Consider the following 13297-nt stretch of genomic DNA (forward strand, 5'->3'; position numbering starts at 1 on the left):
TTTCCCAGATACAGATTAAGCCTAGTCCTGGATTAAAAAGCCATTTTCCCTGTAGCTTCTGCATTAATAATTTGTAAGTACAAGACTAAGCTTAAATCTATAATAAGCACATACAAAACACTCCCATACGAAAAATAATAAATTGGAATACATTTCAATAAAATATATAGAACACCTTCTCATTCAAGGGTTTTTCCCTTTATTTTTTACAATTTTCTACATTGTAGAATAATAGTGAAGACATCAAAACTATGAAATAACACATATGGAATCATGTAGTATCCAAAAAAGTGTTCAAACAAATCAAAATATATTTTATATTTGAGAATCTTCAAATAGCCACCCTTTGCCTTGATGACAGCTTTGCACACACTTGGCATTCTCTCAACCAGCTTCATGAGGTAGTCACCTGGAATGCGTTTCAATTAACAGGTGTGCCTTGTTAAAAGTTCATTTGTGGAATTTCCTTCTTAATGCGCTTGAGCCAATCAGTTGTGTTGTGACAAGTTGGGGGGGTATACAGAATATAGCCCTATTTGGTAAAAAAACAAGTCAATATTATGGCAAGAACAACTCAAATAAGCAAAGAGAAATGACAGTCCATCATTACTTTAAGACATGAAGGTCAGTCAATACGGAAAATGTCAAGAACTTTGAAAGTTTCTTCAAGTGCAGTCGTAAAAACCATCAAGCGCTATGACGAAACTGGCTCTTATGAGGACCGCCAAAGGAATGGACGACCCAGAGTTACCTCTGCTGCAGAGGACAAGTTCATTAGAGTTACCAGCCTCAGAAATTTCAGCCCAAATAAATGCTTCACAGAGTTCAAGTAACAGACACATGTCAACATCAACTGTTCAGAGGAGACTGTGTGAATCAGGCCTTCATGGTCAAATTACTGCAAAGAAGCCACTACTAAAGGACACCAATAAGAAGAAACATGCTTTGGCCAAGATACACAAGCAATGGACATTAGACCGGTGAAAATTTGTCCTTTGGTCTCGAGTCCAAATTGGAGATTTTTGGTTCCAACTGCTGTGTCTTTGTGAGATGCGGTGTGGGTGAACGGATGATCTCCGCATGTGTATTTCCCACTGTAAAGCATGGAGGAGAAGGTGTTATGGTGTGGGAGTGCTTTGCTGGTGACCATGTCAGTGATTTATTTACACTTAACCAGCATGGCTACCACAGCATTCTGCAGTGATACACCATCCCATCTGGTTTGGGCTTTGTGGGACTATCATTTGTTTTTCAACAGGACAATGACCCAACACACCTCCAGGCTGTGTAAGGGCTATTTTACCAAGAAGGAGAGTGATGGAGTGCTGTATCAGATGACTTGGCCTTCAAAAATCCCCCGACCTCAACCAAATTGAGATGGTTTGGGATGAGTCGGGCCGCAGAGTGAAGGAAAAGCAGCCAACAAGTGCTCAGCATATGTGGGAACTCCTTCAAGCGGTTGGAGAGGCATTCCAGGTGAAGCTGGTTGAGAGAATGCCAAGTGTGCAAAGCTGTCATCAAGGCAAAGGGTGGCTATTTGAAGAATCTCAAATAAAAAATATATTTTGATTTGTTTAACACTTTTTTGGTTATTGCATGATTCCATGTGTTATTTCATAGTTTTGATGTCTTCACTATTATTCTACAATGTAGAAAATAGTAAAAATAAAGAAAAACTATTGAATGAGTAGGTGTTCTAAAACTTTTGACCGGTAGTGTACGTAAATCAAATATATGTACATATATTTGTAAAATATGTGTAAAATACACACTCGAACCTCACAACCTTCTCTACCCGATGAGAATGTTGAGTCTCTATTGACCTCTGGTACATTAGCATTAGGTTCCCAAAGTGGTATTTTGCATGCAAATGTTGGATCATTCAGTTATAGTTGAAAATAAATCTGCAGCTATTGAGGTGTAGCCTACCTACCACTTATGAAACATAGTAAAAATGAATGAGGTGTTTATTTCGAAAAGACACTTGAAAGTAGAACATATAGCTATGTAAATATATTAGAAGATATATTTTTCCTGAGCTGCCAATCACAATTTGAAATGTTCCGAAGCCCTGGCCCCAGCCCCGCCTCTAACTGACAGCGCTACAACTTAGGAGAGCAGCTGTCACCGCCAAAAGGCTTTCCCATGGCTAATGGAATTTTATTTGATTATACATTCTTAACATTGGATTCAAATATGTTTTAACCTGGTGGGTGACAAAGGAAGAAGATAACTTCTAGCTAGCTAACCAATTGTTAAAAAAAATATATTACTTCTAGTAACAACAACAAAAACGTCCCTTTTGCAGTGTCTGAAGGCTCAGCTGCCTGTGGACAGACCCCAGCCAATGTAAGTAGTATTTTGTATCATTTAGCTAGCTAGTTCCCAATTAAATTAAAATGTGTTCATGAACATGAGCAATTTATTCTTCATCTTGTTTGGGATCTCCATAGCCGCGGGAAGATGTTTGGAGGTGGGGGTGCAGCAATCTTTTAGCCGAGTCCGTCACTACATTATCCTCACGGTAACTGTCAACTTGTGAGTCTGCAATTGACACTGGAGGTGAAGGAATCTGCATTGTAAGTCTCAATTTAATGTTCATGAACATTAACCCCAAATTCTTCATCTTGTGTGGAATTGTTTCACCGACTGTCTCTGCATTATCCGCAGGGTAACTGTCAACTTGTAACGTGTGAAAATTTACATTGGAGGTGAAGGAATCCGCATTTGATATTCAAAGACATTATGTTCAAATAAAGATGTTAAGTGCAAAGTCATCATTTGTACATTATATTTTGAGTTTCAGATGCAACCTCTGACTCCCATGCCACAATTCAACAATCAACAATTCAGCACTCTTTTAGTTGGTCATTCAAACTTTTCAAAGTATACAATCAAAAGTATTTATAAAGCCCTTCTTACATCAGCTGATGTCACAAAGTGCTGTACAGAAACCCTGCCTAAAACCCCAAACAGCAAGCAATGCAGGTGTAGAAGCACGGTGGCTAGGAAAAACTCCCTAGGGCATGCTGTTGTGATTTAGTGCTGAACTATGTAGTAATATGCATTTCATTTTAATGTAGTCTAGCTACAGTATGTGGTATAAAAAGCTAAATGTTCCATTCGTAAAATACATGGCAACATACAGTGTAAAAAACATAAAGAACACCTTCCTAATATTGAGTTGCACCCCCTTTTGCCCTCGGAACAGCCTCAATTCGTCGGGGATGGACTCTACAATGTGTCGAAAGTGTTCCACAGGGTCATGTTAACTCTAATGCTTCCCACAGTTGTGTCAAGTTGGCTGGATGTCCTTTGGGTGGTGGACCATTCTTGATACACACGGGAAACTGTTGAGTGTGAAAAACCCAGCAGCGATGCAGTTCTTGACACACTCAAACCGGTGCGTCTGACACCTTTTACCATACCCCGTTCAAAGGCACTTAAATATTTTGCCCATTCACCTTCTGAATGGCACACAATCACAGTCTATGTCTCAAGGCTTAAAAATCCTTCTTTAACCTGTTTCCTCCCCTTCATCTACAATGATGGAAGTTATTTAACAAATTACATCAATAAGGGAGCATAGCTTTCACCTGGATTCACCTGGTCAGTCTATGTCATGGAAATAGGTCCTAATGTTTTGTACACTCAGTGTCTATTTAATCAATAAGGCCCGAGGGGGTGTGGTATATTGCCAATATACCACGGCTAAGAGCTGTTCTTATCCACGACGCAACACATTGCTCGGACACAGCCCTTAGCCCGTGGTATATTGACCATATATGACAAACCCAGAGGTGCCTCATTGCTATTATAAACTAGTTACCAACGTAATTAGAGCAGTAAAAACAAATGTTTAGTCATACCCGTGGTATACGGTCTGATATACCATGGCAAACCACCCAGTTTATAATTATGAAATATATTTGGAAATATATTTTACTCGCAACCACAGCATACTGTCAAAATCTATTTCCACACCATATATTTAAATACAGAAACATATGTAGACATATATGAAAACAGAATTTTTTTTATGGCTTAAACATATATTTATATCTGTAATTTACATACACTTAAATACATGTACATATATGTTGGTTGTTAAAATCTATGTTATTATATACTTTTTCTGTATGGGCTACTAAACCCATATCAAACCAAAGCTGTACCCAAGCTGCTGGGTTTAGCCTATATTGTGCAGCAGCATCAAGCTGGTGTTCCGATTGGAGAGAGTACCCAGCTAGCAAATAACCAAAGGAGAACCTTCTGGGAACATTACGGGTGCGTTCTGTGTTTGCTGGGAGACCTCAGCTGGAAGGTAGCAGAGCAGGGCCGGATGATGCGAGCATCTCCTATGCAGCCAGGTCATTACATCACAGCTAGCTAGCTAAACCTCCTAAGACAAGTGGGGAACATCTGGCCAAGACAGGATATAAATAGACCTTGAGATCTGGGCCTACACCTCCCTTTCTTATGCTTCTCTGGATGCCTTGTGCCTTGGTCTACAGCAGGGATATCATGCAGACGGATACAAAAGCTAGAAATGTAACATGTCTTTTTATATCTGAACACCTCTAGCCTCTACTAGCTTCAGGGATGTTTGATTTGGGCATATCTATGTGCATTTCCGCCATAATCAGAGCTTGGAACGAAGCAAAGATAAAAAAATAGACAGCCGTGCAGAGCAGTAAGAGCATTTACCAGAGAGGGTAGTACTAGTTAATCTCTAACGCAGGATCTATCTCGTGAAGAGATCTCCAAACACAATGTTAATGATGAGAGCCTACTGATCCAACTGGTTTAGAAGAAACACTTCCTCCAGCCCCCATGCTTGGTGTCAAAATCAGAACATGAAGAGATAGGGAAGAGATATGCCAGAATATCTGCTTCAATGGAGGCACAGGATGGAAGAGGAGGCCTGAGGATGCAAGGGGGTCTTTGTCAAACATTCACCCACCACCACTTCTCATCCATAAACTCAAGAGACATTGCACTCCCTTCTACGCAACAGGCTTTGTTTCAATGTAGCTGCCTGCCTACACAGGGAGGCTTCTGCTTTGGATCACAGAGGCTGGAAGGTGGCTAGAGTACAGCTCCTCTGGCAAACACTCGAAAGTCAGGAAGTTTCTATGCAAATAGGGCCTTTTGAGGTGGCCCTAGGAAAATAGAGTTTGTGTCACCATGACGACCAAAGGCCGGCGTTTCACGGCTGACCTACACCGTCACGGGACAGCAGCCCATCTTTGAGCTTGCAAATGGTGTAGAAGAGTTTATGAGCCACGATGCTCTGTGATGACATCAATGACGCCCTGCATCTACATGGTGACATCATCTTGAGGCCAGAGAGCTTTCTCTTTTCCCCCTTCATTTTATAAAAGCTATGAAAAAAATCGGACTCTTCAACCGAGGTTATCATATTAGGGAAGCTGCTTTTCAAGTGGCACTTCAAATCAGCAGAGTTTAATGAATGGATTGTGTAATATGGTAATTTAGCAGATATCTTTTTCCAAAGCGGCTTACAGAGAAGCCAACCTTGACAGTGACAGATATAGGTCAACTCAGTATACTATATCTGTCCCACGCAGGAATTGAACTCAGTGAACCATTGGCATCATAGTGTAATTAGCTAGCCTTGCAGCCCACCTTGCTGTCCAGTTTCTTCATAGTGACCAGGTCCAGGGACTTGAGGGAGTGTCCGGTGGGCGCGATGAAGTACAGGCAGGCGTGGATGCGTGTGTCGTGGTAGCTGTGTAACGTGCGCTTGATTTTCAGCTCCTCCTGCAGATAGGCCTCAAACTGGGTGTCGATAAACTCCACAATAGACTTGTAGCTGAGGAGAGAAAAGCATGTGTTTCAAGGTGTTATAAACACACCATAAACAGCTGATAAGGAAACTGGACTGAAGATGTAGCTGTGCACCAAAAAGAGAAAATGTGCCTTACTATCATCATATAGGATTATGGGTAGGCTATACCTTTACCTTTCCACCACCATAGAATACCAGAGGGTGTTGTAAAGCCTCTCTTTAAAGGGATTTTGGCAATGAAGCCCTTTACCTACTTCCCCAGAGTCAGACGGACTTATGAATACCATTTTTATGTCTCTGCATCCAGTATGCTAGCTGACACACAAATGGTTAATCTGACTCAGGGGAAGAAGATAAAGGGCTTCAATGCCAAAATCCAGAAGTATCCCTTTAAGTGAGAGATTTAAGCCAGTTTGTACTTTAATCCCGGAGTGTTGTCAGTGGGAGGTAGCTAGATGCTAAGTGAGTACAGCTCAGCTCCATATAAGTGATCTGCTGATCCATCATTCAGCTGAGCTGGGTCTCATTAGCTGGGAGTCATCAGGCAGAACATGGTGGGGAAGAGACGTGGGAGTGCACGGATCAGGGAGCAGAGGAGAGGCATACCATCGCCAAGGAAGGGGAAGATTCACCGCACAGCCGAAGGCGGATAGGAACCGCTGATTAAACTCAGGTTTTACCTCTGCCCTTCCTTCAGGAGTGCACAGACACACACACACACACACACACACACACACACACACACACACACACACACACACACACACACACACACACACACACACACACACACACACACACACACACACACACACACACACACACACACACACACACACACACACACCTCTTCCCACCTCCACTCCCCCTCATAAGAAACTCAACCGAGGTTAACTGCTAGCCCTTAGCTCACCCTCATCCAGCCACCATTTGATAGTGATGTGAAGCAGTTTGAACCTGGAGCGCTGACCTACATGAGGGTTCCTGTAACTAGCACAGCCTCCCCCTCGGGGCCCTAACCAGAGCAACTAGAGAGGTCTGGGACAGACTGAGGACTGAGATTAGAGAGAGCTGCCTGGTGCTCACATGACATCATCCATCCTCTCTCTGATCTCTCATGACGAGGAATGAGGTTCACATGACAGGAGGGAGGGAGAATGGATACAATGAGATCCCATGTTCACTAGAAGGTTTCCATCAGAGGGAAAGTGACAGGTAGAGTAGTACTCCCTTTCCCACAGACAAGACACTGTATGATTTAGCCCTGGAGACTCCTGGCTCAAGTGTCAGACTACTGTTATTCCTATTGTCTAACAATAAATCTATCAGTGACTCACTGTTTTCATAAGGTATGGGAGAGGCATCATAAGAGTGGTACCTAATGTTCCACCAGACTCCAAAGGGGATGACCTCAAGTCCACACTTCATAGGGGGCATCTCAATTCCATACTTCATAGGGGGCATCTCAAGTCCACACTTCATAGTTGGCATCTCAAGCATGCACAATTAAAGAGTGACATTCACAAACTATCACTCCTGTGAAATATATATTATTGGCAGTGGTATACTGTAGAAACACCAGGCCTGTATTCATAAGGGGGTTGCATAAGTTATCATAGTGCCTACCCGTTTCAGAGAGTTTTCTTCTGTTTTGTGCCTAATGAATGCGACGAATAAATGATTGTACAATCTATACATCTCTTAGACACATGAAGCGGAACCTGGGGCTCTAATCCCAAAGACAGACAGACATACAGTGAGGGAAAAAAGTATTTGATCCCCTGCTGATTTTGTACGTTTGCCCAATGACAAAGAAATGATCAGTCTATAATTTTAATGGTAGGTTTATTTGAACAGTGAGAGACAGAATAACAACAAAAAAATCCAGAAAAACGCATGTCAAAAATGTTATAAATTGATTTGCATTTTAATGAGGGAAATAAGTATTTGACCCCCTCTCAATCAGAAAGATTTCTGGCTCCCAGGTGTCTTTTATACAGGTAACGAGCTGAGATTAGGAGCACACTCTTAAAGGAAGTGCTCCTAATCTCAGCTTGTTACCTGTATAAAAGACACCTGTCCACAGAAGCAATCAATCAATCAACCAGATTCCAAACTCTGCACCATAGCCAAGATCAAAGAGCTCTCCAAGGATGTCAGGGACAAGATTGTAGACCTACACAAGGCTGGAATGGGCTACAAGACCATCGCCAAGCAGCTTGGTGAAAAGGTGACAACAGTTGGTGCGATTATTCAAGGAATGCTGCCTATGACCCCAAGAACACCATCCCCACCGTCAAAAATGGAGGTGGAAACATTATGCTTTGGGGGTGTTTTTCTGCTAAGGGGACAGGACAACTTCACCGCATCAAAGGGACGATGGACGGGGCCACGTACCGTCAAATCTTGGGTGAGAACCTCCTTCCCTCAGCCAGGGCATTGAAAATGGGTCGTGGATGGGTATTCCAGCATGACAATGACCCAAAACACACGGCCAAAGCAACAAAGGAGTGGCTCAAGAAGAAGCACATTAAGGTCCTGGAGTGGCCTAGCCAGTCTCCAGACCTTAATCCCATAGAAAATCTGTGGAGGGAGCTGAAGGTTTGAGTTGCCAAACGTCAGCCTCGAAACCTTAATGACTTGGAGAAGATCTGCAAAGAGGAGTGGGACAAAATCCCTCCTGAGATGTGTGCAAACCTGGTGGCCAACTACAAGAAACATCTGACCTCTGTGATTGCCAACAAGGGTTTTGCCACCAAGTACTAAGTCATGTTTTGCAGAGGGGTCAAATACTTATTTCCCTCATTAAAATGCAAATCATTTTATAACATTTTTTACATGCGTTTTTCTGGATTTTTTTGTTGTTATTCTGTCTCTCACTGTTCAAATAAACCTACCATTAAAATTATAGACTGATCATTTCTTTGTCAGTGGGCAAATGTACAAAATCAGCAGGGGATCAAATACTTTTTTCCCCTCACTGTACATGCAGTATCTTCATATGTTTATCTACATCATTGTCTGTCACCTGTCCTCTTTGTTGATCTGGTCACCGAAGCCCACAGTGTTGACCACGGTCAGCTTGAGGCGCACATTGCTCTCCTGGAGCTCGTAGGTGTTGGACTTGAGCTGCACGCCCGGCTGGTTGTGCTGGGTGGGTTCGCCCTCGAACTTGGTGTTGAACAGGGTGTCCATGAGAGTGGACTTGCCCAGGCCCGTCTCCCCTAAAATACACACACACACCTTTCAGTTCATTCACCATTGTGTACTTTTTTTGTGGACTCTACTATCTGGAGTTTGAGTTTGTGTGAGATAGTTCTACTAAGCTCATTAGGCAATGGGTATAGGTTACAGTATATCATTCATGGAAATTAGCATTGAACAGCAGGGAATATTCCAGATTGGGCCATTGTCAGAATAAATGTGGCCTCAAAAGATTCTCCCATATTGTAAATTACAGGATTTAGTACATCCTGTTGAAAAGACTGCAGTTTTACAATTTGTACTCGGGCTGCAGAACAGATCTCTCTAATGCCACCAGAATGTTAATTATATGGACTCTTCCCATTTGTCACTTCCCTATACATTTAGCTATGTGAGCCCCTCCCTCTGGCTTTTGGCAGGGGGCGCTTTTTAATGGAATAAAAAAGATGCGCTGCAGAAATGTCTAATAACTTGGGTGCCTTTAAGAGGGACTACATTGAATGTGACATCTTGCAGCGGCACAGCACAACAAGCTAATCCTATGTCCACCACAGTTGATATCTAGAGCAGACCATCGTAAAAATGGCTGCATGGGTCTGAGTCACGGATGTCCTGATGCGTTCTGAGTAACTCACACTGTTCAAATCTGTCAGTCGAGTGAGAAGGCGCCTTCCTTTCCCAGTGCAAGAAAATCTAGTGGTACATCCCAAACGGCACCGTATTCCCTAAGTAGTGCACTATATAGGGAATAGGGTGCCATTTGGGATGCTGCCCCAGGCTTACTTCTGTTCATCAGACACCACATCAGCACACAGAGCACGCAGAGCTCTACACTGCCAACGGTATATTAGTCTTCCTTTCACAAGGCATCAGGCTTTCACTCTGAGTGCACACAAAATAGTGTAGGGGGGAGGGGGGTTAGAATGGAACAGCACAGTGCCAGATTCTCCCCTCCCATTTCCTGCATCTGAGAGAAAGTCCACCACAGGTCATCGTCAAGATGTTTCCGTGGTCTCTCATCATCCTCATAGAAATTTGGCAGGGCTGGATAAGCAATGAGTATCTCGCTTGGCAGAGACCCAAACAGAACCCCATGCTAAAGATGGGGCCCTGACATCCAAAGGTTTCCATTTGAATGTACCAGCAAAAAGCATAAGAAATCTAAGTCTCGTGAAGACAAAATGTTTTGCTCTCGATTCAGTTCTTGCCACATGCCTCCGGATCCCATTTCTGGGGCTTGAGCTGTAGGCCTGTGCAATTTTACAACTGTTTTGCTTTCTGGGATCCACACACACCAGACTTCATAGAGTAGACTGTAATAATAGAGGTTCTAGGGCTTCTGCCATTGCTTTTGAATGTTTTGAGTGCCACTGATAACTTTCAAGTAATTTAGAGTGTGGAAAATGGAGAGAGAATTATATTCTCTGTTTCCTACTTTCAACAAAATTGACCATTTGCTTTAAAATAAGGCTAATATATGAAAACTATATCAGTCAATAGGCAGGTTTCCATTGAGCCAGGTTTATTTAGACAAAAGCAATGTCACCAAAAGAATGTTTGCGACATGTGTAATGGAAAAGGCTGTCCAATGAAAAACGCGTCTTTTGACCAATGAGTAAAATTATATGTTCATTGTGTAGATAATCTTCTAAGAAAACCAATGGTCCAAACCTCATCTCTATGAAAATCTGTTCAAAACTTATTGGCCGTTTACCCTTGTAGGATGGCCAAAATTAGGGCGAATAAATAATTGGAGGCCAGAGAAAACTAGTGTGAGAATTAAGGCTAACTGGCAGGTTCACCGTTGAACTCATCTTTCTTCTCCAATCCGGAGGACATAAAACAATATAGAGGTAAGATAGATATCGATTTTGAGACATGACATTATCATAGTTTATCAAAGTTCGTGTTCTTTTTCGAAGACTTCTTACAGAAACAAGCGTATCTCTGTGAAATGTCAATGGAGCGCTGAGCATACCGCAAACGTTTTATTTTGAAAGTCTTTTACATTCAATTCAGCTCGTCATGCTAATTTAGATTTTTGCGAACCCGCGGAAACAACTTGAAGACGACGACCACAAATTGTTTGGGTCGAGAAAGCGGCGCCGTTTTTGTTGAGAAAGCTGCGCCGCTCTGTAAACAGAGCTCGGTGCTCATTACCGGATATATTAGGTTACCAAGTCCGACCTTTTGGATATCATGTTAATGATATGGGATAAAAAATATAGGACAAAACACATCACGACAAGAGAGACAACAAAACACTACATAAAGACAACATAGCAAGTCAGCAACACATGACAACACAGCATGGTAGCAACACAACATGACAACAACATGGTACTAACATTACTGGGCACAGACAACAGCGCAAAGGCAAGAAGGTATAGAGACAACAATACATCACGCAAAGCAGCCACAACTGTCAGTAAGAGTGTCCATGATTGAGTCTTTGAATGAAGATATTGCGATAAAACTGTCCAGTTTGAGTGTTTATTGAAGCTAGTTCCAGTCGCTAGCTGCAGCGAACTGAAAAGACGAGCGACCCAGGGATGTGTGCTTTGGGGACCTTTAACAGAATCTGACTGGCAGAACGGGTGTTGTATGTGGAGGATGAGGGCTGCAGTATATATTTCAGATAGGGGGGAGTGCAGAGATGTGTCCTATAAGGAGCATTGGTGGCAAATCTGATGGCCGAATGGTAAAGGACATCTAGCCGCTCGAGAGCACCCTTACCTGCCGATCTATACTTTTAGTCTCCATAATCTAGCATGGGTAGGTTGGTCATCTGAACCAGGGTTAGTTTGGCAGCTGGGGTGAAAGAGGAGCGATTACAATAGAGGAAACCAAGTCTAGATTTAACTTTAACCTGCAGCTTTGATATGTGCTGAGAGTAGGACAGTGTACCGTCTAGCCATACTCCCAAGTACTTGTATTGAGGTGGCTACTTCAAGCTCTAAACTCTCAGAGGTAGTAATCACACCAATGGGGAGAGGGTCCTTCTTCTTACCCAACCACATGACCTTTGTTTTGGAGGTGTTCCGAACAAGGTTAAAGGCAGAGAAAACTTGCTGGATACTAAGACAGCTTTGTTGTAGAGTGTTTAACACAAAATCTGGGGAGGGACCAGCTGAGTATAAGACTGCATCATCTGCATATAAATGGATGAGTGAGCTTTCTGCTGCCTGAGCTATGTTGTTGATGTAAATTGAGAAGAGCGTGGGGCCTAGGATCAAGCCTTGGGGTACTCCCTTTGTGACAGGCAATGGCTGAGACAGCAGATGTTCTGACTTTATACACTGCACTCTTTAGTTAGTTAGCAAACCAAGCCAAAGACCCCTCAGAGACACCAATACTCCTTAGCCAGCCCACAAGAATGGAATGGTCTACAGAATCTAAAGCTTTAGCCAAGTCAATAAAAATAGCAGCACAACATTGCTTAGAATCAAGGGCAATGGTGACATCATTGAGAACCTTTAAGGTTGCAGTGACACATCCATAACCTGAGCGGAAACCAGATTGCATACCAGAGCGAATACTATAGACATCAAGAAAGCCAGTCAGTTGATTATTGACAAGTTTTTCCAACAGGGCAAAATAGACATTGGCCTATAACAGTTAGGATCAGCTTGATCTCCCCCTTTAAATAAAGGACGAACCGTGGCTGCCTTCCAAGCAATGGGGACCTCCCCAGCAAGGAGAGAAAAAAAGGTCAGAGAGAGGCTTGGAGATGATAGGGGCAGCAACCTTAAAGAAGAAAGGGTCTAAACCATCTGACGCAGATGTTTTTTGGGGGTCAAGTTAAAGGAGCTCCTTTAGCACCTCGGACTCAGTGACCGCCTGCAGGGAGAAACTTTGTAGCGGGGCAGGGGAAAAAGCGGGAGGAGCGTCTGGACTAGTCGCATTAGAAGGGGTGAGAGATGAGGAAATGTTGGACGGGCAAGGAGGCATGGCTGAGTCAAATAGGAATCCTGAATTAATGATGAGGTGACTAAAGAGTTCAGCAATGTGCTTCTTGTCAGTAAAACCCACATCATCAACATTAAGGGACATGGGCAGCTGTGAGGAGGAGGGTTTATTCTCCAGGTCTTTAACCGTTTTCCAGAACTTCTTTGGGTTAGACCCACAGAGAGAAAACTGCTCCTTAAAGTAACTAACTTTGGCCTTTCGGATTGCCTGAGTGCACTTATTTCTCATTTGCCTGAACGAGAGCCAGTCAGCCTGAGTATGCGTATGCCGAGCCTTTCGCCAAATGCAATTCTTGAGGTGGAGTAACTCTGC

The 13297-nt window shown here is 42.9% G+C and overlaps 1 protein-coding gene across 8 annotated transcripts in view; it reads right to left on the reverse strand.

The window, feature by feature from the left end:
* Positions 1-13297, reverse strand: part of LOC106604445 (septin-6) — a 44336-nt gene that overhangs the window by 20671 nt on the left and 10368 nt on the right. For all 8 annotated transcript variants that reach the window (XR_006769841.2, XR_006769840.2, XR_006769839.2 and 5 more), the window contains exons 3-4: positions 8841-9036; positions 5650-5836 (exon numbers count right to left, since the gene is read on the reverse strand). Coding sequence is in view for 5 of the 8 variants with exons in the window: in XM_045717997.2 (XP_045573953.1) it covers positions 5650-5836; positions 8841-9036 (383 nt within the window). In the remaining 3 variants the exon portion in view is untranslated. The remainder of the gene's footprint in view (positions 1-5649; positions 5837-8840; positions 9037-13297) is intronic.

This window comes from Salmo salar, chromosome 05 (assembly GCF_965601325.2).
Source record: "Salmo salar chromosome 05, fSalSal1, whole genome shotgun sequence".
NCBI classification, from domain to species: Eukaryota; Metazoa; Chordata; class Actinopteri; order Salmoniformes; family Salmonidae; genus Salmo; species Salmo salar.